Here is a 26292-nt window from a genome sequence, read left to right on the forward strand (position 1 = left end):
TTTGAACTTTTTACCGAAGAATTGTTAGGTGTTAAAATTCATACTGGTTAATGAGTTGATATGTAAATGATCTGAATACGGTATTTCTGTCAAGATCGTGCCATGAGGGAGGAGCTTTTCCAAAATTCTTCCAAAATAGTCCAACCCAATTTCATCAGTTTTCATCAATGACCCGACTGTTCCTTCATAGGTAAGGTGTACATGTAATGATGTCGTGTGAAATGGAGGCGAAAATATTCGGTTTTCCTAACGGGTGGTTTTAAATTACTTTCTGATGTTTATTAATTTATCTTTTTGTAAATACCTCAAGAAAGCCAAAATTAATTGAGAGACTCGTTACATTATTTCACGTTACTTAAATTCGTAACTAACCGTAAGATGACGAATTTGACTGATTCTTACATCATAAGACCCTATTTATATAGTCAAGGATACTTGTTCAGACAACCCTCCTGCGCGAAACACCTGTATGGAGCGTTTACATGGAGTTACGAGTTGCAGCAGCTGCCCCTTCCATAGTCCAAAACGTAAAACCTATGCAGGAAACATATTGGACAAAATTTAAGCCGTGTCGACTCGTGCAGACGAGCTAAACTGTTCATGTGAAAAAAAGTTGTCCCCCGTGATAGGATTACCCTATCTGCTAAGGCGAGATACCTCTCTCTCCCGAGTTGTCTTGCTCCCTGAGACAGGTTTTCCATTTTCGTGTAATTTCATTTACGCGATTGGTTGAATTCTTAAACAAATGAGTAAAAAGTTAGCTCGGCCAGGGTAACTCGGCTTGGGGGGTTGTCTCCTAAGGCACCAGAGACCGTATAAATAGGCTCTTTATAAAGGTTCCCCTCGTCTTGGTTCGTAATTTAAAAGTGGGTCATGCTTCATTGCGCGTTCACTGTGACACGAGGCACGCAGAAAGTTCGGAGTGAGAGAAAGATGCTTAGGGGGTTAAATAATTCTCGATTGCTCTTCAAACTTCTCAAGTAATTCGTATCTAAATTAAAACACAACTGACTCATGGACCAATAGTTTCATAACATTTTTAACGTGGTTATTTACATGCTACGTTGACAGAAATTCCTACCGCGCTTCAGTGCATCTACAAACGTCGTCAACTTGCATAATGGGAATACAAAGCGGCACGCTTGCGCAATTGAGTTTAAGCACACGAATTTACCAGCTATGTGGGCTAAGTCATCGAGACACCTATATGAGAGGGCCTGGGAACTGATCTATTATAAACATGGTCGACGGAACGTTAAACTGCTAACTGTACCTATGAATGATGGTTTGGTCTTGTGGGGACTCCCTCAAGTATAAACGGTGGCTCCTGATTCTAAATGTGGAGTCCCACTTAAGAATTTCCTTCCACTTCTCATTCGGATAAATTATTATGCAATCTGACTTATATAGCGAAGTGGAAATGAAAAAAACGTGCATTCATCTTAGCCAAGAAAACTTTCGATATTTTAGTTCTCTCGGTTCTATAATGAATTTATACCACTCAGCTGCCCTTTTAGCTAAATCTGTGAACCTTCTTTATAATCTGACGAGCTGCATAAAAAAGTGTGATTCCAAATTTTTATACGCAAATCAATAAATTTTCGCTGGAAAAGCAGCAAATGTGGAGATATGATGTTTGAGGAAACGGCTTATGATGTTCCTACGATGTTGGCGATCAAGCGCAAATGCTTTTTGTAGTGTTATCCTTGACAAGTAATTTAAAACAATTTTAGATTTGATTGATGTATGCAGTACTCACGAGCTACATTTATTAGGATAAATGTATATTTGGCTCTGACGAGGGGCTAACGCTCGAAACGTCGGCTTTGAAACGTTTTACGGTGGCTTATTTACGTTATCAACTCAGCTGATAATACCAAATTACCTGTTATACTCTTCCCCTGACGCAGCACCACAGTTTCTTTAGAAACTTACCCCCTTCAGTCATTTGTATATTTAGCAAGTCGAGAAGCCAATGAAATCAAAGGATTTGGCTGAAAAAGTGATCTTGTAGTGGTTATGCAAATAACTGCGTTAAAAGACTGTAAAGAGAAAATCAGATATCACACCATGTGATTTTGAATTATTATCATTGTATTGCTGTTACGTTCGTCTCTTCTAAAAAGCACGCATCAAAACTGTTCACTGCAGCGTTATAGAAAAATCTTGAAGACAAAATTTAACTGCGTGTCGTACAATGACAAACGTTGCAGTAGTCATTATTTGCAGCATAATTTCTGTTGAAAGCGTTTTTATTCTAATCGGGAACATTTTTACAATTTATGTGTTCTGGATTCATCGTGCTCTTCTGAAGCGAACCTCGTTTCTTCTAATAAACCTGGCCATTGCTGACCTCCTTGTTGGCGCTACTGAACCAATCGCCATTGGAACAGGGGCAATCCATAGGCACTTTCAAGGAAATAAAACAGACGAAGTCCTCGTATCAAACCAAGATGATTTTTCTGCAATAATTCCTACTATGTTTTCGTGTTCGTCCTTGTTTTTTCTTGTTCTTATCTCATTGGAACGTGCGTATGCTGTGGTTTGTCCTCTTCGCCATCGGCTCGCCTCGAACAAATCATACATTTGGTGTATTGTCACCGTTTGGGTTATCGGCGGATTCGTGGGTGCAGTACTTTTATTAGATTCAGCCAAAATGTGGAGTCATGAAATCTCACAGTACATTATTTGCTCTATGATATTTTCCGCTCTGGCCATAATCTGCGGCAGCTATTGGAGCATTCGGAATAAACTTTATTCCAGAGATGTCCCGGCTATCAATCGAAGTAGTCGAAATAACGTCGAACAAAACATAAAACTATCGAAGACTTTGTGCATCGTAACAGCTGCCTCTTGTGTTTGTTGGCTGCCGGGGAGCATTCTATATTTTGTGAACGCCGTATGTAAATGTCGTATATCTATGGGTGCTCTCTATGCTACAACACTTTTTAATATAGCGAGCTCGTTCGTAAATCCAGTTATTTATAGCTTTAGGATGCCTATCTTTAAAGAGCCACTCAGTAAGTTAAAACCGAGAAGGACACGGAATAACAGGAGAAGTTCAAAGGCTGGTGTGAAAAGCCCAAACGATCTGTCCAAACCAGTAGCAATGCTGGATTTCAATGAAATTCCCTATAGTTAAGGACTGTACCACCCTCTCTATGCTCAAGTAAGGAAATTTTCAACATTCGTAAATTACTTATACAGCAAATGCACTGAGCTAATCGATGTCAATGTAATTCAATGTTACCCAAGTTTATTTTTTGCCAGAAACGTTCAACAAATATGACAGCCGTACTTGGGAAAATGAAACCAGGCTCTAGGCTGACCAACACCTCAAATCTAAAAGTGAAGTACATAGACGTAGTAATTATCGGTGAAATCCATTCTCTATGTATTCAGCGGAGCCTGAGGGACGTTTTCGCAGAAGGAAACAACTCATTAGGAAATTTGTACTTTCATTTCCTGGGCGTGCAATTTAATAGATAAGTAATTGATCTGCTTTTAATGTGATCTGCTTCCAGATAAGTTCAAATAATTTCCTCTTTGTCGATTTACTCGCTTCTAAATCATCAAATCTTAAAAAACGTATTAATTAAAGAGGAAAACATTTTGCCTAAAATATTACAAGGAGAAGTCTTTCATGCCTTCCCCTTTTTTTTTACTTTGAAACCTATGAACCTTTTTCATTACTCACTCGATTGTTTCACTCTTGTTGCTTGATTATCCAACAGAGCGGAGAAATCATGCAAATAAAAACAGATCGAATGGTTGATAAAAAGCCGACAGGGGTTTTATTCTGAAATTTTCGTGATCAAGTCCTGAAAAGATTTCACTTTATGCTAAATTGTTTTAGAAAATGGCGTTGTTTCATTCAGTCAATCAGTTTACATGCACTGTGCTGAAGGCGAATCAAACAGAGACCTTCTGCATGCTCTAAAGAAAACTAAATTTTAAAGAGTACGCTTCTCAGCGGATTAGTAGATTTTAGGCCGGAAAAACTAAAAACCAATTACAAAAACAATTATGAAAAAGAGTCTTTTGAAAAGTTATATCACCTACCTTGTTTTCGGATCAATATTTCATAACATGCTTTTGTTTGCTTTTTCGATTGAAGAGCATTCTTAATGAAATAGCGGCGAAGAACCGTTGATTATTTACAATCAGTCACAATAAGGCAAATTATAATTTCATATTTATGTTGAGCTTCCTTGGTTTCTATAGTTTATCTGTGTGTGTAAGTCAGCACAGAGACTCTCTGTGGGTTCAGAACCCAAGCTCAAACTGTGCCCTGCCCAGAATCATATTGAGAATCTTACTCGCGGATCGAGATGTTTGTAACAATCGTTAGAGTAGGCGCACAGAAAATGTTAATTAAACCATAAAAGTAAGCAAGGAAACCTAACAGAGATTTTTCAACAATTCCTGTAAACTAATGGGGAAATCTTTTTACTTAGAATTCTTGGCAAGGGTGTGCCATCCAGTTTTTTTAATCCTGACTCTGGTCTGTCCAGTGCCATTCTCCACGCCCGCTTTTAGATCTGGCTTCTGTTAAAACTGTGTATTTCTTAGAGACCTGCAGGCTTTTTCGAAGTAAATAAATCTTCATTTTAGAGCCGAAGTCACAAATAGTTAAAGTTTATCGGTAATTTCAGCTGGAATGATATATTTTGGTTACTTCTCTTTCCGTATCATCCGATTAAAATTGAAAAGTAAAATAGTTTTGTACTTTTGGTCTACTCTCGTGCTTTCCTGGAATACAAAATCAGTTTTAAAAGTGGTCAAACTGCTCATCTTTCTTAAAAATAATACCATTTTAGGCGAACATATAGCTTGTAATATGTATAGCTCCTCTTCCAGCGCATGTGTTATTTATCCATGACGCAATGCGGTGTCCCAACATATAAAATTGAAATTGGGGGCTCTGTGCTTCGTATAACCTCAAAGTTTCCTTTACGATCGGCTGGAGGTTCGTTGTTAGTTAACAGTCAAGGCTGAGTTGTGTCAAAGATTCTATTCTGAAATTGATCCGGTTTTGGAAGCCATGTCAGCCTCGACAACTGCCTTATTTTTTTCCGTCATCAATATCATCCAGGCATTAGTGATATTAGCTAGTAACTCTTTTACCATTTATGTATTTGTTCAACGAAAACTCTGCTCAAAAAGAACTGCTTTTCTTTTGATAAACCTGGCTGTGACGGATTTTCTCATAGGCGCTGCAGCATTGTTAGAAATAATTTCCCTCTCATTTCGGAAAATAACTGTGAAGGCGATCATTTACGACGAGCCACTCTCCGCATTTCAGATTTCATTTTCGTGTTCGTCGTTATTCTGCCTAGTGGGAATATCTTTAGAGCGTGTTTATGCAGTCCTCTGGCCATATCGTCATCGAACCATGAGTACAAAATTCTACATCGTGAACATTGCTTTGGCTTGGATGGCTGGAATAACTATTGGTGTAATCTACACACTGGTCTCATTAGATGTAATTGGTAAAGAAGCTAACATCGCCACCGAATTAGCTCTGTTGAGTTCGTTAGCCATTTTTGTTGCATCGTACGCGGCGATTCGCACCCGAATAAACAAAACTGGGCTGTCACTCGATGCTCACAATCGTCACACAGAGGAACAAAATATGAAACTATCCCGTACATTGATCATGGTTACAACTTTGTCTCTCCTACTTTGGGTCCCCGCCATCGTGGTTTACGGCGTTCAAGTAATCTGCAACCCTTGTTCTGATGTAATCGCTAGAGTAAAAATTGTCCCCATTACAAGAGTATTACATCTGTCGAATTCTATAGTTAACCCAGTTGTCTACAGTTATCGTATGCCTATGTTTAGAGAAGAGATGAAAAAATTCCTGAACAAAATTAGATGCTTTAGATGTATCACGAGCGAGAATACAGTTCAGTCTGGTCAGTTGGAACGTTTTAATAAGCATCTTTAGTAAGCAGGTCTGAGACGAATTTGTATAAAAAAGACGTTCGACTGATGCTCTCTGTTTTCTACGAGCGGAAAGGTTGGCAAATGAAAGATCATGTATGATTCCAAAGCAAGGTTATAGAAAGTAGTAAGCAGAAGTGTACATACATAGAAACTTCATCAGGTTAGAACTGAGAGAACGTGGATAGGACGCAGAGAAGTAATAGTTTAGATTATCATGTGTATATTTAAAACCCCCTGCTTAATTGTAATTTTTTTGAAATGCAACTTTGTCTAATATATAAAGATCTTTAAGATGTCATGATCAACTTAAACTTGCTCGCACAGTCAGCAAAAAGTAACTAATACAAGAACTTGAGAAATAAGGCAGACGTTACTGAGTAATTGCTTGCAATTCAAAGAAAAAAACAATAACATAACAGTTAAAAAAAAAAAGAAAAAAAGGTTACATATGGCGGAATAGGCCTATATTATATTTATTACAAAGTTATGTTGAAAAACAACGACGACAAAAACACGTAGGAACCCAAAAGGTCCTATGATGAAAGTTATAGGAGGCATCTACAAGCCTCTCTAAAAAGCATAAAGCTTTCCTGCTGCACTTCAGAATGAGCAACAAGTGCCAAAATTAGGCAAGTTGCAATGTTCTGCAGGTATTGTAAATCAATTTAACTAGTCATGAGAATGTATAAAGAGAGAATTTTGCTATATATCTTAACAGAGGACGTGAAAGGAAAATAAAGGGAGAGCTTGTACAAAGATCTTAGCGTGTCTTTCATTTTCTACATCTCTTTATCAATTTAGTTTTCTTTTCATTAAACTGTCTTGTTATTATTTTCTCATGCATGCCATATTTAATTGAAAACATTAAAAAACCCAACCATAACTATACAAAATGACTGTAATGAAGTTCAAGTCTTGACCAATCAAAATCCGCCTTGCTTATTTTATCTCAGTCTAAGATAAATTTGCATCCAGTTTTATTAAAACAGGTCGACAACAGTAGTAGCCTCTCTGCGAGAACGAACAATTATTAGCACGATTCATTTATTTTAAATTTTTAATCAAGGTATAGCAATGTCGCACTCAAATAAATTAATTTAGCTTTTTAAAGGTAGTACCCGGTCATAAGTTCGGCGAATTCCGACCACAGTCAGAGCCCAAATGCCTCAAACACTTTTTATACTATTTTGTTTTCTACTCTCAGTCGAGGCTTTTGTCATTTGCATTGGAAATGCATTTGCTATTTTTGTTTTTTGGCAGAAGAGGCTTACTTTGCGACAAACCTCGTATCTGTTAATTAACCTCGCAGTTTCTGATCTTCTGGTAGGCGTATGGGAATTAATATCACTCGCTTCTGGACAGGTTCCAAACCTTTTCGGCGTGTCTTTTCTCAAAGATGCCCTGATTCCTCTGGTAAACTTCATCACGACGTCTTTGACAATATTTTTCTCTTCTTCATCTAGTTGTTGCCTCGCTCTTATATCAATTGAACGAGCTTTCTCCGTTCTGAGGCCAATTCCCCACCGAACAGTGAGCCTAAGAGTTTATTTTAGCGCCATTACCTTCGCCTGGACCGCTGGGATGGGCACATCATTGATCTTTTTGATACCAGTTTTCTCTGCGTCCGATAAAATGCCGTCAACCGTGGCTGTAGATGTAGTTTATCTGCTCTCTATAGGTCTTGTTTGTACAGGCTACCTGACTATATGCAAGTACTTGAAACGCACGCATCCGTACTCTTGCAATCAAAACAGGAGTTATTTGGAAAGAAACAAGAAACTTTCCCAAACGTTGTTACTCGTCATAGGATTGTCGCTTGTCTGTTGGCTGCCAGGTCTAATTTTGTACACACTGGGGGATTTTTGTCCTGTTTGTATCTCGGCACCAGTGATGCTGACAGGGAGGGTTCTACATCTCGCCAACTCAGCAGTGAATCCAGTTACATATAGTTTCAGAATGCCCATATTTAGGGAATCTTTGAGGAGACTATTTAGAGTACAAGAACACAGAGGAAATGGATAAATACAACTTCATTCGTTTCAAGTAGAGCCTGTAATTTGCCGTAAGAACATATTTACATTGATTCTAAAGTTGTTCTTGAATTCGGAAATCATCAATAAAACGTATACGCCAAATGATCGGCACATTTGTCATGACCTCATTTACACTACGTTCTACAAAGTAAAATGTACACCCTATAGGGGGAAGGGTGGGGTCCCTTAAGCGTGTTATCTGAATGGGTATTCTCCACCATAGGTGATGATTTTTATAGGTTAGAACAGGGACTTTGTGGTCATTACACGTTTAGGCGAGGAAAATTGTCATCGCGACACTATGAAGGTTCTAATTAGAGAGCCTTGCGATTATTACTCAAACGAGAGGCGAATAGCAGGTGTTCAGTGTCTCTTTTTCGCAGTAATGTTCCTGTCTTTTCTTTGTCATGAAAAGCAATTGCACAAGTCAATACAAATTCACCCGTTATATATCAATATAAAATTTGGAAATTAAAAAACTCATTAACAATGAAGAGATTTCCTGTGTTGTAAGAGAATATGAATATGATTCATTTTGATCACTATTCTCAACTTTAATAAAAAAAAAAGATCATTTGAAATGCTCAAAAACAGCCCTAGGTTGTTTAAACATAATTCAAACTCATACGAAATTGTTATTTTAGCTCCATTGTATGCATGTTCTTTGTTAGTCTGAGGAAAGGTGGAGGAAAGGGAAAATTGAAAATAATAGGAGACTCAAATGGACGTTTATTATCACCTGATAGAAATTCATGCACTCCTTAACAAAGATTTCTATTCCTCTTTTTGATTGTTGTTTTTTTTTCGTTAGAAATACTAATGCATTGGAACAATACTCGCCATAGGATTCGCTTGCAATGAGGGAGAAAACGTTGCATAACGAGACCAAACAACGACTGCAAAGGAGACTGCCCTTCTCTCTGCCTATGATATGGAAATTTCTACTATAGTGATCTTTACCGTAATTTTTTTCCTTGAAGGAATGTTCACCCTTGCGGGAAACATTTTTTCCATCTTTACGTTCTGGAAACATCGCGCTGAACTGAAAAGAACTTCATATCTCCTGGTAAATTTGGCTGTCGCTGATCTCTTAGTTACAGTCGACATTTCATTTCTCGTTGGTAGCGGAATAAAATATCTCACCACAAAGAGAGTAATTCAGGATGATTGGTTGTTTATCATTATCTTTACTTTGGACGCCTTTTTTGGGATGGCCTCACTGCTTAGTTTACTAGTAGTAGCCTTGGAGCGTCTCTATGCAGTTCGCTGGCCTTTCCGTCACCGTATATTAAACGCTAGAAGTTATATCGTCACTATTTTATTTATATGGCTAACTGCGGCAGGTTGTGTTTTTTTATACCTCGAGACAATCTATAACTATTTCCAGCTAGGGGTTGCTTGTCCCTTAACATTAGTCCTAATAGCTGTTTCTGCGTTGGTTGTCATCATTGCGGTATACATGTTCATCTGTAGGCAAACACGTCGGAATAATCCCGAAGGTTTCAACAAGAGACGAGACCAGCAGAACAAAAAATTGACGAAGACTTTGTGTATTGTAACAGGACTATCAATCATATGTTGGCTGCCGGGAATTGTTTTATCGATTTGCACTTATTTAACTGACGATGTGATGACAACCCACATTAGTAGACTTACAGCTATCCTACTTGCGAAAATGTTTCAATATTTAAATTCTGTTGTAGACCCGATCGTCTACGCATTTCGAATGCCACTGATTAAGAGGAAAATCGTGGAAATATTTTCTAAAATCTCGCCTAAGAAGAAACGAAGTCATGATACAAGTCGTGCAAAAGAGTTAGATGCAACAGCTCATGGGCAAAAAAAAGAAGTAACTTTTAGGAATTTTGAGACAAGACTGTAAACAGGGATTATACCCTGTAAAATGCTTTGCAAAAACCGAGCATTAGTTTTGGAACTGACATCCGCTGATAAGGAGAATTAAATGATATGTGAGGAATATTATTATTTCCCGTTATTTCCATAATAGGATTGAAGTATGAGAGGATGAAAGCTGATTTTATACCTGTTACTGAGCAGTTGATACCTTCTTCTATTGCGGAAAAATTGTCTCTTGCATGCACATTTTTATAAATTAAATTTATTTTAGATGTGTTTGTTCAGGCGAAATAGCAAGAAAAATAAAGATTTCTTTTGACCTGATGGATAAAAGCATGTTTATCAATTGATTTCTCTCATGAGATTTCTTTTGTAATTAAGTTCGTGATAAATGTAGCAATGCTTGTTTTTGCACCAAATGTTTTTTCCCGTGGCGTGTAATTTCACGGTTTTAGTTTTTAAATTTACAATTTACAATGTTACAACTTTTCCATAAATACCTTTTTGGAAGCTGTTTGTGTTAAAAAAAATGAACGGCCGAACACGTTATTTGTTCCTCGGTTTGCCTGATTCGATTTCAAAACATTGCAATTTCGTTTTTCGACCAGGTTGATTTGAATGTAATCACAATCATTAAATGTGATTAAATCACCTGTGAGTATTGGGGATCATTTTCGGGTAGGTTTCATTTTCGTAAAGAAGAACCTATTTATTTAAGAACCTGCAAATCTGGCCCGCTCGACTTGTTTGGAAGATCGATAATTCCAAGTTTATAAATATTGTCCATGACTGAAAGGAGCGATTGCTGTTTTTGTCAAAATCAAGCCAAGCTTGAAAAGACGCACAGCACAGAATTTACTTGATCATTCGTTTGACAGTAGAGAACCAGGAAAATTTTTCATTAATGGAAATTTCCTCTGCCACAATAGTGACATGCACCTTTTGTGTGATTTACTTTCCTTCATTACTCACTTCAGTTAATCAGTTTACATGCACCAGGCCGAAGGCGAATCAGACAGAGACCTTCTTCATGTTCTAAAGAAAACTAAATTTTAAAGAGCACGCTTCTCTGCGGATTAGAAGATTTTACGCCAGAAAAACTAAAAACCAATTACAAAACAAATAACATGCTTTTGTTTGCTTTTTTCGATAGAAAAGCATTCTTAATGAAATAGCGGCGAAGAACCGTTGATTGTTTACAATCAGTCACAACAGGGCGAATTATAATTTCATATTTATGTTGAGCTTTCTTGGTTTCTATTGTTTATCTATGTGTATAAGTTTGCACAGAGAACCCAAGCTCAAACAGTGGCCTGCCCAGAATCATATTGAGAATCTTACTCGCGGATCGAGGTGTTTGTAACAATTGTTAGAGTAGGCGCACAGAAAATGTTAATTAAACCATAAAAGTAAGCAAGGAAACCTAATAGAGATTTTTCAACGATTCCTGTAAATTAGTGGGGAAATCTTTTTACTCAGAATTCTTGGCAAGGGTGTGCCATCCAGTTTTTTTAATCCTGACTCTGGTCTGTCCAGTGCCATTCTCCACGCCCGCTTTTAGATCTGGCTTCTGTTAAAATTTTCTATTTCTTAGAGACCTGCAGGCTTTTTCGAAGTAAATAAATCTTCATTTTAGAGCCGAAGTCACAAATAGTTAAAGTTTATCGGTAATTTCAGCTGGAATGATATATTTTGGTTACTTCTCTTTCCGTATCATCCGATTAAAATTGAAAAGTAAAATAGTTTTGTACTTTTGGTCTACTCTCGTGCTTTCCTGGAATACAAAATCAGTTTTAAAAGTGGTCAAACTGCTCATCTTTCTTAAAAATAATACCATTTTAGGCGAACATATAGCTTGTAATATGTATAGCTCCTCTTCCAGCGCATGTGTTATTTATCCATGACGCAATGCGGTGTCCCAACATATAAAATTGAAATTGGGGGCTCTGTGCTTCGTATAACCTCAAAGTTTCCTTTACGATCGGCTGGAGGTTCGTTGTTAGTTAACAGTCAAGGCTGAGTTGTGTCAAAGATTCTATTCTGAAATTGATCCGGTTTTGGAAGCCATGTCAGCCTCGACAACTGCCTTATTTTTTTCCGTCATCAATATCATCCAGGCATTAGTGATATTAGCTAGTAACTCTTTTACCATTTATGTATTTGTTCAACGAAAACTCTGCTCAAAAAGAACTGCTTTTCTTTTGATAAATCTGGCTGTGACGGATTTTCTCATAGGCGCTGCAGCATTGTTAGAAATAATTTTCCTCTCATTTCGGAAAATAACTGTGAAGGCGATCATTTACGACGAGCCACTCTCCGCATTTCAGATTTCATTTTCGTGTTCGTCGTTATTCTGCTTGGTGGGAATATCTTTAGAGCGCGTGTATGCAGTACTCTGGCCATATCGTCATCGAACCATAAGTACAAAATTCTACATCGTGAACATTGCATTAGGTTGGATTGCTGGAATAACTATTGGAGTACTCTACACACTGGTCTCATTAGATGTAATTGGTAAAGAAGCTAACATCCCCACCGAATTAGCACTGCTTTGTTCGTTAGCCATTTTTGTTGCATCGTACGCGGCGATTCGCACCCGAATGAACAAAACTGTGCTGTCACTCGATGCTCACAATCGTCACACAGAGGAACAAAATATGAAACTATCCCGTACATTGATCATAGTTACAACTTTGTCTCTCCTACTTTGGGTCCCCGCCATCGTGGTTACCGGCGTTCAAGTAAACTGCAACCCTTGTTCTGAAGCAATAGTTAGACTACAAATTGTCTCCAGTACAAGGGTATTACATCTGTCGAATTCTATAGTTAACCCAGTTGTCTACAGTTATCGTATGCCTATGTTTAGAGAAGAGATGAAAAAATTCCTGAACAAAATTAGATGCTTTAGATGTATCTCGAGCGAGAATACAGTTCAGTCTGGTCAGTTGGAATGTTTTAATGGCCATCTTTAGCAAGCAGGTCTGAGATGAATTTGTATAAAAAAGACGTTCGACTGATGCTCTCTGTTTTCTACGAGCGGGAGGATCTGCAAATGAAAGATCATGTATGATTCCAAAGCAAGGTTTTAGAAAGTAGTAAGCAGAAGTGTACATACATAGAAACTTAATCAGGTTAGAACTGAGAGAACGTGGATAGGACGCAGAGAAGTAATAGTTTAGATTATCATGTGTATATTTAAAACCCCCTGCTTAATTGTAATTTTTTTGAAATGCAACTTTGTTTAATATATAACATAAAGATCTTTAAGATGTCATGATTAACTTAAACTTGCTCGCACAGTCAGCAAAAAGAAACTTATACAAGAACTTGAGAAATAGGGCAGACGTTACTGAGTAATTGCTTGCAATTCAAAGAAAACATAACAGTTAAAAAAAAAAAACAGAAAAAAAGGTTACATATGGCGGAATAAGCCTATATTATATTCATTACAAAGTTATGTTGAAAAGCAACGACGACAAAAACATGTAGGAGCCCAAAAGGACATATGATGAGAGTTATAGGAGGCATTTCCAAGCCTCTCTAAAAAACATAAAGCTTTTCTGCTGGTCCTTAGAATGAGCAACAAGTGCCAAAATTAGGCAAGTTGCAATGTTCTGCAGGTATTGTAAATCAATTTAACTAGTCATGAGAATGTATAAAGAGAGAATTTTGCTATATATCTTAACAGAAGACGTGAAAGGAAAATAAAGGTTGAGCTTGTACAAAGATCTTAATCTTGTCATGAAATTGTCTTGTTATTATTTTTTCATGCATGCCATATTTAATTGAAAACATTAAAAAACCCAACCATAACTATACAAAATGACTGTAATGAAGTTCAAGTCTTGACCAATCAAAATCCGCCTTGCTTATTTTATCTCAGTCTAAGATAAATTTGCATCCAGTTTTATTAAAACAGGTCGACAACAGTAGTAGCCTCCCTGCGAGAACAAACAATTATTGGCACGGTTTATTTATTTTAAATTTTCAATCAAGGTATAGCAATGTCGCACTCATATAAGTTAATTTAGCTTTTTAAAGGTAGTACCCGGTCATAAGTTCGGCGAATTCCGACCACAGTCAGAGCACAAATGCCTCAAACACTCTTCATGCTATTTTGTTTTCTACTCTCAGTCGAGGCTTTTGTCATTTGCATTGGAAATGCATTTGCTATTTTTGTTTTTTGGCAGAAGAGGCTTACTTTGCGACAAACCTCGTATCTGTTAATCAACCTCGCAGTTTCTGATCTTCTGGTAGGCGTGTGGGAATTAATATCACTCGCTTCTGGACAGGTTCCAAACCTTTTCGGCGTGTCTTTTCTCAAAGATACCCTGATTCCTCTGGTAAACTTCATCACGACGTCTTTGACAATATTTTTCTCTTCTTCATCTAGTTGTTGCCTCGCTCTTATATCAATTGAACGAGCTTTCTCCGTTCTGAGGCCAATTCGCCACCGAACAGTGAGCCTAAGAGTTTATTTTGGCGCCATTACCTTCGCCTGGACCGCTGGGATGGGCACATCATTGATCTTTTTGATACCAGTTTTCTCTGCGTCCGATAAAATGCCGTCAACCGTGGCTGTAAATGTAGTTTATCTGCTCTTTATAAGTCTTGTTTGTACAGGCTACCTGACTATATGCAAGTACTTGAAACGCACGCATCCGTACTCTTGCAATCAAAACAGGAGTTATTTGGAAAGAAACAAGAAACTTTCCCAAACGTTGTTACTCGTCATAGGATTGTCGCTTGTCTGTTGGCTGCCAGGTCTAATTTTGTACACACTGGGGGATTTTTGTCCTGTTTGTATCTCGGCACCAGTGATGCTGACAGGGAGGGTTCTACATCTCGCCAACTCAGCAGTGAATCCAGTTACATATAGTTTCAGAATGCCCATATTTAGGGAATCTTTGAGGAGACTATTTAGAGTACAAGAACACAGAGGAAATGGATAAATACAACTTCATTCGTTTCAAGTAGAGCCTGTAATTTGCCGTAAGAACATATTTACATTGATTCTAAAGTTGTTCTTGAATTCGGAAATCATCAATAAAACGTATACGCCAAATGATCGGCACATTTGTCATGACCTCATTTACACTACGTTCTACAAAGTAAAATGTACACCCTATAGGGGGAAGGGTGGGGTCCCTTAAGCGTGTTATCTGAATGGGTATTCTCCACCATAGGTGATGATTTTTATAGGTTAGAACAGGGACTTTGTGGTCATTACACGTTTAGGCGAGGGAAATTGTCATCGCGACACTATGAAGGTTCTAATTAGAGAGCCTTGCGATTATACTCAAACGAGAGGCGAATAGCAGGTGTTCAGTGTCTCTTTTTCGCAGCAATGTTCCTGTCTTTTCTTTGTCATGAAAAGCAATTGCACAAGTCAATACAAATTCACCTGTTATATATCAATATAGAATTTGGAAATTAAAAAACTCATTAACAATGAAGAGATTTCCTGTGTTGTAAGAGAATATGAATATGATTCATTTTGATTACTATTCTCAACTTTGATCAAAAGATAATTTGAAATGCTCAAAAACAGCCCTAGATTGTTTTAAAATAACTAAAACTCATATGAAATTGTTATTTTAGCTCCATTGTATGCATGTTCTTTGTCAGTCTGAGGAAAGGTGGAGGAAAGGGAAAATTGAAAATAATAGGAGACTCAATTGGACGTTTATTATCACCTGGTAGAAATTCATGCACTCCTTGAAAATAATAGGAGACTCAATTGGACGTTTATTATCACCTGGTAGAAATTCATGCACTCCTTAACAAAGGTTTCTATTCCTCTTTTTGATTGTTGTTTTTTTTCGTTAGAAATACTAATGCATTGGAACAATACTCGCCATAGGATACGCTTGCAATGAGGGAGAAAACGTTGCATGACGAGACCAAACAACGACTGCGAAGGAGACTGCCCTTCCCTCTGCCTATGATATGGAAATTTCAACTATAGTGATCTTTACCGTAATTTTTTTCCTTGAAGGAGTGTTCACCCTCGCGGGAAACCTTTTTTTCCATCTTTACGTTCTGGAAACATCGCGCTGAACTGAAAAGAACTTCATATCTCCTGGTAAATTTGGCTGTCGCTGATCTCTTAGTTACAGTCGACATTCCATTTCTCGTTGGCAGCGGAATAAAATATCTCACCACAAAGAGAGTAATTCAGGATGATTGGTTGTTTATCATTATCCTTACTTTGGAAGCCTTTTTTGGGATGGCCTCGCTGCTTAGTTTACTAGTAGTAGCCTTGGAGCGTCTCTATGTAGTTCGCTGGCCTTTCCGTTACCTTAAATTAAACACTAGAAGTTATATCGTCACTATTTTATTTATATGGCTGACTGCAGCAGGTTGTGTTTTCTTATACCTTGAGACAATCTATAATCATTTCCAGCTTGGGTTTGCTTGTCTCTTAACATTAGTCTAAATAGCTGTTTCTTCTTTGGTTATCATCATTGCTGCATACATTCTTATCTGTAGGCAAACACGTCGGAATAATCCCGAAGGTTTCAACAAGAGACGAGACCAGCAGAACAAAAAATTGACGAAGACTTTGTGTATTGTAACAGGACTATCAATCATATGTTGGCTGCCGGGAATTGTCTTATCGATTCGCATTAATTTAACTGACGATGTGATGACAACCCACATTAGTAGACTTACAGCTATCCTACTTGCGAAAATGTTTCAATATCTAAACTCTGTTGTAGACCCGATCGTCTACGCATTTCGAATGCCACTGATTAATAGGAAAATCGTGGAAATATTTTCTAAAATCTCGCCCAAGAAGAAACGAAGTCATGATACAAATCGTGCAAAAGAGTTAGATGCAATAGGTCATAGGCAAAAAAAAGAAGTAACTTTACAGAATTTTGAGACAAGGCTGTAAACAGGAAATATACCCTGAAAGTTGTTTTACAAAAACCGAGCATTAGCTTTGGAACTAACATCCGCTGATAAGGAGAATTAAATCATATGTGAGTAGTATTATTATTTCCCATTATTTCCATAATAGGATTGAAGTATGAGAGGATGAAAGCTGATTGGATACCTGTTACCCTTCTTCTATTGCAGAAAGATTGTCTCTTGCATGCAAATTTTTATAAGTTAAATTTATTTTAGATGTGTTTGTTCAGGCGAAATAGCAAGAAAAATAAAGATTTCTTTTGACTTGATGGATGAAAGCATGTTTATCAATTGATTTCTCTCATGAGATTTCTTTTGTAATTAAGTTCGTGATAAATGTAGCAATGCTTGTTTTTGCACCAAATGTTCTTTTTCCGTGGCGTGTAATTTCACGGTTTTTAGTTTTTTAAATTTATAATTTACAATGTTACAACTTTTCCGTAAATACCTTTTTGGAAGCTGTTTGTGTTAAAACAATGAAAGGCCTAACACGTTATTTGTTCCTCGGTTTACTTAATTCGATTTCAAAACGTTGCAATTTTTAATTTTTCGACCAGGTTGATTTGAATGTAATCACATTCATTAAATGTGATTAAATCACCTGTGAGTATTTGGAATCATTTTCGGGTAGGTTTCATCTTCGTAAAGAAGAACCTATTTATTTAAGAACATGCAAATTTGGCCCGCTCGACTTGTTTGGAAGATTGATAACTCCAACTTTATAAATACTGTCCATGACTGAAAGGAGCGATTGCTGTTTTTGTCAAAATCAAGCCAAGCTTGAGAAAACGCACAGCACAGAATTTATTGGATCATTCGTTTGACGGAAGAGAACCAGGAAAGATTTTTACTAATGGAAATTTCCTCTGCCACAATAGTGACATGCACCTTTTGTGTGATTTACTTCCTAGTGGCATTTTTTATCCTTCTGGGTAACATTTCAACCATCTTTGTGTTTTGGAAACATCGGGGCGAGTTAAAACGAACTTCGTATCTCCTGTTGAACTTAGCCTTCGCTGATCTTTTAGTGGGAATCAGCATTTTGCATGTTGCTGCTAACGGAATACAACATCTGGCTCCACACCAGCAATCCAGGTTTTGGAAGTTCATCATTACCAATGGGTTTGATTCTTTCTCTGCATTCGTTGCACTAATCAGTTTACTAGCAATGACATTAGAACGTCTTTATGCAATTCGATGGCCTTTCCGTCACCGCACGATAAGCATCAGAAGTTATATCTACAGCGTTGCATTTGTGTGGATACTGGCGGGAATAATGTCCGTTTTTGATTTCCTCTCAGTTTTTTTCCGCAATGAAGCGATTCTTCTTTCCAAAGCCTCTTCCATAGTTGTGGCATTAGTGACATTTTTTTCCTTAGCGATCACCTGTGCCTCGTACGTACTCATTCGCCAACAAACGCGTCAGAATATTCCCGGAATTCGAGTGCAGCAAAACAAGAAACTAACTAACACGTTGTTAATTGTAACTGTTGTTTCTGTTTTCTGTTGGTTACCTATAGTAATATATTGTATCGCTGTATTTGGATGGTCTTTAATTGAAGATGTACCCAGTAACCACTCATACTACACTTTACTAATTGTAAAAACTTTACAATACTCGAATTCCATGGTAAATCCTATACTTTATGCCTTTCGGTTACCCATGTTCAAATTAGAGCTTCAAAAATGCTGCTCTAAGTTTTTTCCTTCGAAGGAATTTGATGACAACAAAAATCCTTATCAAGATAGAGTCAGAGTTTCCGCACAACGAACAAATGTGGACATCACTCATTCACATAACTATAATACTAAGCTATAACTTTTCAGTTCTAGGAGAAGTACTTAGATTTGATGACGAACGGATTCGCCTATCAGTTATTCATAACTAATACTGCCGTGGCAGATTTAATTTGTGATGAATTGTGGTCTTTCAAACTACAAGTGACAATTTCACATATTTCTCCTAACCCACTGGATAGCACTAAGGGGAATATGACTCAATGGATGTAACTTTTGGATGGAGAAAATTAACACAAATTGTAAATTATTAGCTAGGAAATTCAGGATAAAACTCGTAAGATATCAAATCACGACGGAGCTCCCACCACTGATTTTAAGTTGTCTTTTGGACCCACAGGTTTGTTGCTTGTCGGTTTTCTTTTGATTTTGTGGGGCTCGGCGACTCGCGACTTTTGTGTCACATTTATTGTGGGATCGTACAGACTCAGTGGCCAAATGATTCCCAGGCTGCACATCAGGTGAAAAATAAGAGGTTTCAGTCCTGAAGGTTCAGTGCGTTTTATTCGTGGGCAGGAGGACACTTAAGTTCTACAATGCATCTATACAGCCACAAATATAATTAAGTACAAGAAGAACAATCTGGGGAGGGGGTGACATTTGATAGATTGGTATCCCTCGAGGAGGAGTAGTAAACTCCCGTTCGCTTTATGCAATGGAAACCGCGATGTACTTTGCTCCGTGTAGTATTGCCAAGAACTCATCTATTTTAGATCTGAAGAAAGAAGGAACAGGAACATCGCGGAAAAATTGGAAAGGCTCTGCTGAAGAAAAAAACCGCTATCTAACGTTACCAATTAAGTATGATTTAAAACCGGCAAGAGTATAAAGCGCAAAAAAAAAATATATATATATATGTATATATATGTATATATATATATTTATATATTTCGAGTTAAAATCTACATCTGCCTTAGATAGGTCATGAAGTACGACCTAGTTGTTACTACATCATTAAGGATGAAAAAAATTATCTAAACACCAGGTAGGATGGAACACAAAAGAGGTTTTGTTCCTGAGGCTGAATGTTGTTGCCTTTGTAAATGTAAATACTAATAAAGGAACTCTATTTTAATAAAAGCAAGTGTATTTTGCACAAGCAATTACAGTTAGAACAGGTTCTGTCCTGTTTTAATACCTTTTATAGCAGTGTTAGTCCAAATAAACAAAATGTCGTTCCAAATTTTGAGTTAAGAATTGACAGAAATTTCATCAATTCAGTTCAAGTTGCATCAAGTTTTAAGATCGATAAAAATTATAAAGCAAGAATTTCTTGAACCAGAAGCGCAGACTGTAGAGCGGAAGATCATAGCGTCACACCCCCATCAAATTCTTCGCGCAAGTTAGATGTATATGCTGAGATATGACTTTTGATTGATAAGCTAGCTCAGTGTGTGACTCTTCATATTTTGATTTAACAATTTTCTTACTTGATGTATGGCCAAGACTGAAGGCCAAAAGTGTCGCTTTGATCCCAAGTCCTTACGCACAAGTCCTCGTCAGACTATTTACAGGATAGTATATTCCAACATATTCTTTTGTTCTAGCCATTCTTTCTGCGTGTGTCTTGGACTGGCTTTTCGTTGGATAACCAGAATAGATTAAAACATGAGTTATTGTTATCCTACAGACTGATATGGCTCACAAGTGGTTTTTTTAAGAATCTAGTAACCTTACTGTAATCTAAACGAAACGCCTAGCTTGTATAAAGTCATTATAGTTTCGTATCGTAAAATCCTAAATCAATAATTTTCTTTCTACTTGGTTCAGGGTGCGTATCTATCTGTTGGTTTACACTGATGATAGTTTTCCTTGCCCCAAAAATTTTGATAAAGCACTCCTTGATCTCTGACTTGAACAATGGCATTCGAAAGCTGTAAACAATGGGATTAACGAGGGAGTTCCCGTATTGCATGACCTTGAAAAGAAGAACAAGATTAAAGTGAAATAAGTTCAATGAATTTTCGATAGCTAGAGCCATGACGATAGAAGGAGACCAGCAGACGAGGGAGAAAAACGTGACAATACAGAGAGTCTTGCTCAACTTCTTGTTTTGCTGAATACGTCTTTGTTGGAATCCGTCGGGGATATTCTGTGTTGTTTGCAAGAATATGAGGAAATATCCTACACAAATGAGAATTAACACCACTAAGACAATCAAGATAGCAATAATATAAATCACTCTGCTATGTTCAACAAAGGCGAACGAAATGCAATGAAACGAAGGGATAAGTACCCCAGTAACCCACACGAAGACGAGACTGTAGATATAGGTTCTAGTGCTCAAAGTGCGATGACGGAAAGGCCAGCGAACTGCGTAAAGACGTTCCAGTGAAATCACTAGTAAATTAAGCAGCGAGGTTGTTTCACATAGCGTGTCCCAAATCTTAAAAAAGGTGAATTGCCATCGTTTTATCAAATCATTATGGCCTTCAGCCAGGTTTTGCACTTCGCAGCCCAAAAAGATTGAAATGCTGATTGCCACTAACAGATCAGCAACAGCTAAATTCACAAGAAGATACGAAGTTCTTTTCAACTCCGCTCGATGTTTCCAGAAAACGAAGATAGTAAAAATATTTCCTAAAAGGATTGACACTCCTTCCAAAAAAAATACTACGCTAAACACAAATGACAAAGAAGTCTTCATCCTCCGAGATGAATCTGAATAGCTGAGTTTTGTTCTCTTACAAAGGGTGTGGAAATCGATGGCATTGTACTGTTAAAGCGGTTGATGCCTGAGCATAAGACATTTGCAATGTCAATAATTTATTATCAGGCCCTCATCAAAATTTTCATGTCATTATACCTGCTTCGATTTGATAGCAGTCGCAATTAAATAGAGGCGAGTTTATGTTTAACAACAGAATTTAAGATCAGTTCCTAAGCTTGTAGAAAACAGAATTTCGAGATGTTCCTAAACAACTGACTCGTGAGACCCTTTTTGGGAAAACTAATTTTTCTTAATAATTGACTCAAAGTACAAGAACCAAATATCCTTTGCGTGTTCACAGCACTAATGTACATGACAATCTTTTATATTGTCGTTTATTTTGTAAGCAGCAGACAAAATGTAATTTTGATCATAAAAATGTAAATTTAGATTTCTTATCATTAGAACGCCCTTCAATCATTAATAACTGTGCTATATTCTTTTTGGTGTTCTAGAAATGCAAATAAACTGGCGAGATCGACGTATAAGAGCCGTTACACCACTTTTTTTCAGAAAGCGAATGTTCATTGAAGCCTCAGTCTGTTAAAAACTACGCCATTTAGTTCACTTGAATATGCGACTAACAAGGGTCCGGGTGGACTACATCACTGATGCAACACTGTTAATATTTCTCTAAGTTACAATAAAACTACATCATTAAGGATGAAAAAAATTATCTAAACACCAGGTGGGATGTAATACAAAAGAGGTTTTGTTCCTGAGGCTGAATGTTATTGTCTTTGTAAATGTAAATATTAATAAAATAACTCTATTTTAATAAAAGCAAGTGTATTTTGCACAACTAATTACAATCGTGACAGGTGCTGTCCGGTTTTAAAACCTTTTTACAGCATTGTTAGTCCAAATATACAAAATGTCATTCCAAATTGTGATTTAGGAATTGACAGATATTTCATCATTTCAGTTCAAGTTGCATCAAGTTTTAAGATCGATAAAAATTACAAAGCAAGAACTTCTTGAACCAGAAGTGCAGACTGTAAAGCGGAAGATCATAGCATTACGCCCCTATCAGATTCTTTGGGCAAGTTAGATGTTCATGCTTAGATATGTGTTTAACCCGGTGTGGTTATCATGGAATAAACTTTAATGTTGATAAAATAGCTCAGTGTGTGACTCTTCACATTTTGATTTGACTTTTTCTTACTTGATGTGCGGCCATGACTGAAGGTCAAAGGTGTCACTTTGACCCCAAGTCCTTACGCACAAGTCCTCGTCAGTCTATTTACAGGATGGTATATTCCAACATATTCTTTTGTTCTAGCCGTTTTTTCTGCGTGTCTCTTGGACAGGCTTTTAATTGAATAACCAGAATAGATTAAAACATGAGTTATTGTTATCCTACAAACTGATATGGCTCACAAGTGATTATTTTTAAGAATCTAGTAACCTCACTGTAATCTAAACGAAACGTCTAGCTTGTATAAAGTCATTATAGTTTCGTATCGTAAAATCCTAAATCAATAATTTTTTTTCTGCTCGGCTCAGGGCGCGTACCTATCTGTTGATTTACACTGATGACAGTTTTCCTTGCCCCAAAAATTTTAATAAAGCACTCCTTGATCTCTGACTTGAACAATGGCATTCGAAAGCTGTAGACTATAGGATTAACGAGGGAGTTCCCGTATTGCATGACCTTGAAAAGAAGAAAAAGATTATGCAAAGAGTGAGATAAGTTCAATGAACTGGCAGTATAGTACTTTGTGTAATCGATAGCTAGAGCCATGACGATAGAAGGAAACCAGCAGACGAGGGAGAAAAACGTGACAACACAGAGAGTCTTGCTCAACTTCTTGTTTTGCTGAATGCGTCTTTGATGGAATCCGTCGGGGATATTCTGTGTTGTTTGCAAGAATGTGAGGAAATATCCTACTCAAATGAGAATTAACGTCACTAAGAAAATCAAGATAACAATGATATTAATCACTCTGCTATGTTCAACAAAGGCGAACGAAATTAAATTAAACGAAGGGACAAGCACACCAGTAACCCACACGAAGACGAGACTGTAGATATAGGTTCTAGTGCTCAAAGTGCGATGACGGAAAGGCCAGCGAACTGCGTAAAGACGCTCCAGTGATATCACTTGTAAATTTAGCAGCGAGGCTGTTTCACATAGCGTGTCCCAAATCATAAAAAAAGTAAATTGCCATCGTTTTATTGAATTATTATGGCCTTCAGCCAGGTTTTGCACTTCGCAGCCCAAAACGATGAAAATGCTGATTGCCACTAACAGATCAGCAACAGCTAAATTCACAAGAAGATACGAAGTTCTTTTCAACTCCGCTCGATGTTTCCAGAAAACGAAGATAGTAAAAATATTTCCTAAAAGGATTGACACTCCTTCCAAAAAAAAATACTACGCTAAACTCAGGTGGTAAAGAAGTCTTCATCCTCAGAGATGAATCCGAATAGCTGAGTTTTGTTCTCTCACAAAGGGTGTGGAAATCGATGGCATTGTACTGTTAAAGCGGTACTCACGCTGTTGATGCCCGAGCATAAGACATTTGCAATTTAAATAATTTATTATCAGGCCCTCATCACAATTTTCATGTCATTAAACGCTTCGTTTTCAACACCAGAATTTAATATCAGATCCTAAGCTTGTAGAAAATCGAATTTCGAGATGTTCCTAAACAACTGACTTGTGAGACCCTTTTTTGGAAAACTAATTTTTCATAATCGTTGACTAAAAGTTGAAGAGTTAAATATCCTTTGCATGTTCATAGCACTAATGTACATGACAATCTTTTAAATTGTCGTATATTTTGTCAACAGCAGACAAAATGTAATGTTTGATCATAAAAATGTGAATCTAGATTTCTTACCATTAGAACGTCCTTCAATCATTAACAGCTGCGCTTTATTCTTTTTGGTGTTCTTTGTAGTGCAAATGAAGTGGCGAGATCGATGCATAAGCGCCGTTACACCCTTTATTTTCAGAAAGCGAATGTTCGTTGGAGCCTCAGTCTGTTAAAAACTACGCCATTTCACTTGACTATGCGACTAACAGAGGTCCTGGTGGAGTATATCATTGATTCAACACTCTTAATATTTCTCTAACTTACAATAAAACTCTGGAAGGCTGCCGATCATTGGCACAATAAAGGCTACTCAGCAGAATACAGTTTACTTCTCAGTCGAGAGGAAAAATCATATGGGAAAAAATTACAATTTGGTTTCGTGACATTCTGAATATCCATCTCCTTGAACATTTTCATCGCACACTTGTGTTGCTGTATCGCGGTTACGAATCTCAATCCGATTTCTATTTGTGCGACAAATTTTAGAAAAGCATTCCTTGATTTCAGACTTGAATAATGGCATTCGAAATGCATAAACTAAGGGATTTACAATAGAATTTGCCAAATGCAAAATCTTAAGGCCGCGATATACATCATATGTTTTGATTGCACATTCAGGGCCGAACGCATTAACAACAGACACCATCACAACACCAGGCAACCAGAAAATGAGAGAAATAATTGTAACAATCAACAAAGTCTTAGTTAGTTTCTTGTTTTGCAAGGCTCGCTTTTGGTTCACACCTCCAGGAACATTTTTACGCATCTGAACGCAAATGAGAATATTTGCAACACAGAGGAGCACCAGAAAAACAAAAAGGAGTGGAGATATAGCAAAGACAGCGAGGGAACCTTCTTGGTAGAGCAGAGCGAAGAAAGTAGCAGACATGATTATTGACGTTATCCATGCAAATGCGATGCTGTAGAAGTAGCTGCTGGTGCGCAAAGTACGGTGTCGGAAAGGCCATCGAACTGCATAGAGGCGCTCCAAAGATATTACCAGTAAACTAAGCAGCGAAGATCCTTCACAAAACACATCCCAGGTGAAAAGGCTTAAAAACTCCTCTAGTGTTGAAAATTCATTGGTGACAAAAATTTTGACTTGACTGCTCAAACTTAGTGAAACGCCGACTGCCACCAAAAGATCGGCAAGAGCTAAATTTACGAGAAGATACGATGTTCGTTGTAGCTCTGCTCGACGCTTCCAAAAAACAAAGACGGTGAAAATATTACCCAGAAGGATCAACACGCCTTCCAGAAGATAAATTATACAAAATGTCACGGTTACAGGAAATGTCTTTTTCATCGCTGAGATGTCGTTGATATTCATCTTGTTCAGTCTTCTATAATAAAGCAGAGGATTATAGCTTTTATAATCTTTAGGAAGAGCTAACAATTCGTGATGAACAAGAGGTGGGTCACTTCTCCGTTGCAGACTTGTCTACCCACAAGTGGATATTTGTTTTGAAATCTAAATCAGACATGTAGTTTCGTATCTGGGTCAAAAACCTCACTTCACTTGGGATGTCGTGCGAGGAAATTAGAGCCACCCTTTCTACTGAACCATTTCACTTGTCCTGAGTTCTAGATAAGACCGGACCGAGAGCTGCTTTCTGCAAATTAAACATTCCGCTATTTTTATGTAAATGAACTTAGTTCTATTTGCAATCATGACATGTTCATATTTGTTTATCTAGGAGTGTACATCATAGAAGATCATAATGCATTGAAAAGAGCGCTTTTAATTGATAAGATATAATCCCCTGCAAAGACAATGTTAATCAGTACTGAGGATAGAGGAAAAAAGCTGTAAGCAAAATTTGTTTCCGATTTCTTTTTCCATATTCAAATTGGTTAGAAAAAAAAGAGTTATTGAAATTAATAGTTACATTAGTGACAACAAACAGAACAACATTTACTATAATGGTGTTTGTGGATAGCGCTGATGTTCTTTTGTTTTAAACTAATATTATACCTAAGGATGTTTAGTGGAGAAAAACTTTTCACGCTAACGGTGCTATGTTTGGAGAAACTGTTTTGATGTGAAAAGACTGTACGTTATTTTTTTTATATTATCTTGTTCATTGTTGTAAGATACTATATAATGTGTTCAAACAAGACGATAGAGGTATATGCTGGGAATAAACTCAACAAAAACAACTTGGTCCTTTTTCAGTCTAGTGAAAAGCACAAGGCGGACCGTATG

At 37.3% G+C, this 26292-nt stretch overlaps 8 protein-coding genes and 2 pseudogenes across 8 annotated transcripts; 7 read left to right on the forward strand and 3 right to left on the reverse strand.

Annotated features, from left to right (window-relative positions):
* Positions 1–2030: 2030 nt before the first annotated feature.
* On the forward strand, positions 2031–4621 carry LOC113685744 (adenosine receptor A3-like). Its single transcript, XM_089181888.1, has one exon. It carries the CDS (start codon positions 2198–2200, stop codon positions 3140–3142), a length of 945 nt encoding a protein of 314 aa, XP_089038014.1. The 5' UTR covers positions 2031–2197; the 3' UTR covers positions 3143–4621.
* Positions 4622–4908: 287 nt separating this feature from the next.
* Positions 4909–6079, forward strand: LOC149039534 (lysophosphatidic acid receptor 1-like). Its single transcript, XM_089181889.1, has one exon. The coding sequence runs from the start codon at positions 5045–5047 to the stop codon at positions 5948–5950; it is 906 nt and encodes a 301-aa protein (XP_089038015.1). The 5' UTR covers positions 4909–5044; the 3' UTR covers positions 5951–6079.
* An 893-nt stretch (positions 6080–6972) lies between these two features.
* LOC149039535 (lysophosphatidic acid receptor 3-like) lies at positions 6973–8066 on the forward strand. Its single transcript, XM_089183118.1, has one exon. The coding sequence runs from the start codon at positions 7111–7113 to the stop codon at positions 7969–7971; it is 861 nt and encodes a 286-aa protein (XP_089039244.1). The 5' UTR covers positions 6973–7110; the 3' UTR covers positions 7972–8066.
* A 609-nt stretch (positions 8067–8675) lies between these two features.
* On the forward strand, positions 8676–10163 carry LOC149039536 (trace amine-associated receptor 1-like). The gene has a single exon (XM_089183436.1). The coding sequence runs from the start codon at positions 8914–8916 to the stop codon at positions 9862–9864; it is 951 nt and encodes a 316-aa protein (XP_089039562.1). The 5' UTR covers positions 8676–8913; the 3' UTR covers positions 9865–10163.
* Positions 10164–11632: 1469 nt separating this feature from the next.
* Positions 11633–13562, forward strand: LOC149039537 (trace amine-associated receptor 9-like). The gene has a single exon (XM_089183437.1). It carries the CDS (start codon positions 11906–11908, stop codon positions 12809–12811), a length of 906 nt encoding a protein of 301 aa, XP_089039563.1. The 5' UTR covers positions 11633–11905; the 3' UTR covers positions 12812–13562.
* Positions 13563–15488: 1926 nt separating this feature from the next.
* Positions 15489–16994, forward strand: LOC113685691 (hydroxycarboxylic acid receptor 2-like; annotated as a pseudogene).
* Positions 16995–17488: 494 nt separating this feature from the next.
* LOC113685709 (adenosine receptor A3-like) lies at positions 17489–18722 on the forward strand. Its single transcript, XM_027203244.2, has one exon. The coding sequence runs from the start codon at positions 17611–17613 to the stop codon at positions 18574–18576; it is 966 nt and encodes a 321-aa protein (XP_027059045.2). The 5' UTR covers positions 17489–17610; the 3' UTR covers positions 18577–18722.
* Positions 18723–20119: 1397 nt separating this feature from the next.
* On the reverse strand, positions 20120–21341 carry LOC149039538 (adenosine receptor A2a-like). Its single transcript, XM_089183444.1, has one exon. It carries the CDS (start codon positions 21199–21201, stop codon positions 20269–20271), a length of 933 nt encoding a protein of 310 aa, XP_089039570.1. The 5' UTR covers positions 21202–21341; the 3' UTR covers positions 20120–20268.
* Positions 21342–22549: 1208 nt separating this feature from the next.
* On the reverse strand, positions 22550–23675 carry LOC113685708 (galanin receptor 2b-like; annotated as a pseudogene).
* Positions 23676–24313: 638 nt separating this feature from the next.
* LOC113685686 (adenosine receptor A1-like) lies at positions 24314–25717 on the reverse strand. Its single transcript, XM_089183442.1, has 2 exons — positions 25601–25717; positions 24314–25429 (listed from the first exon to the last, which is right to left on the reverse strand). The coding sequence occupies exon 2, from the start codon at positions 25414–25416 to the stop codon at positions 24451–24453; it is 966 nt and encodes a 321-aa protein (XP_089039568.1). The 5' UTR covers positions 25417–25429; positions 25601–25717; the 3' UTR covers positions 24314–24450.
* Between the last annotated feature and the right edge of the window lie 575 nt (positions 25718–26292).

The sequence above is a fragment of the Pocillopora damicornis genome, chromosome 9, assembly GCF_964200805.1.
Source record: "Pocillopora damicornis chromosome 9, jaPocDami1.2, whole genome shotgun sequence".
NCBI lineage: Eukaryota > Metazoa > Cnidaria > Anthozoa > Scleractinia > Pocilloporidae > Pocillopora > Pocillopora damicornis.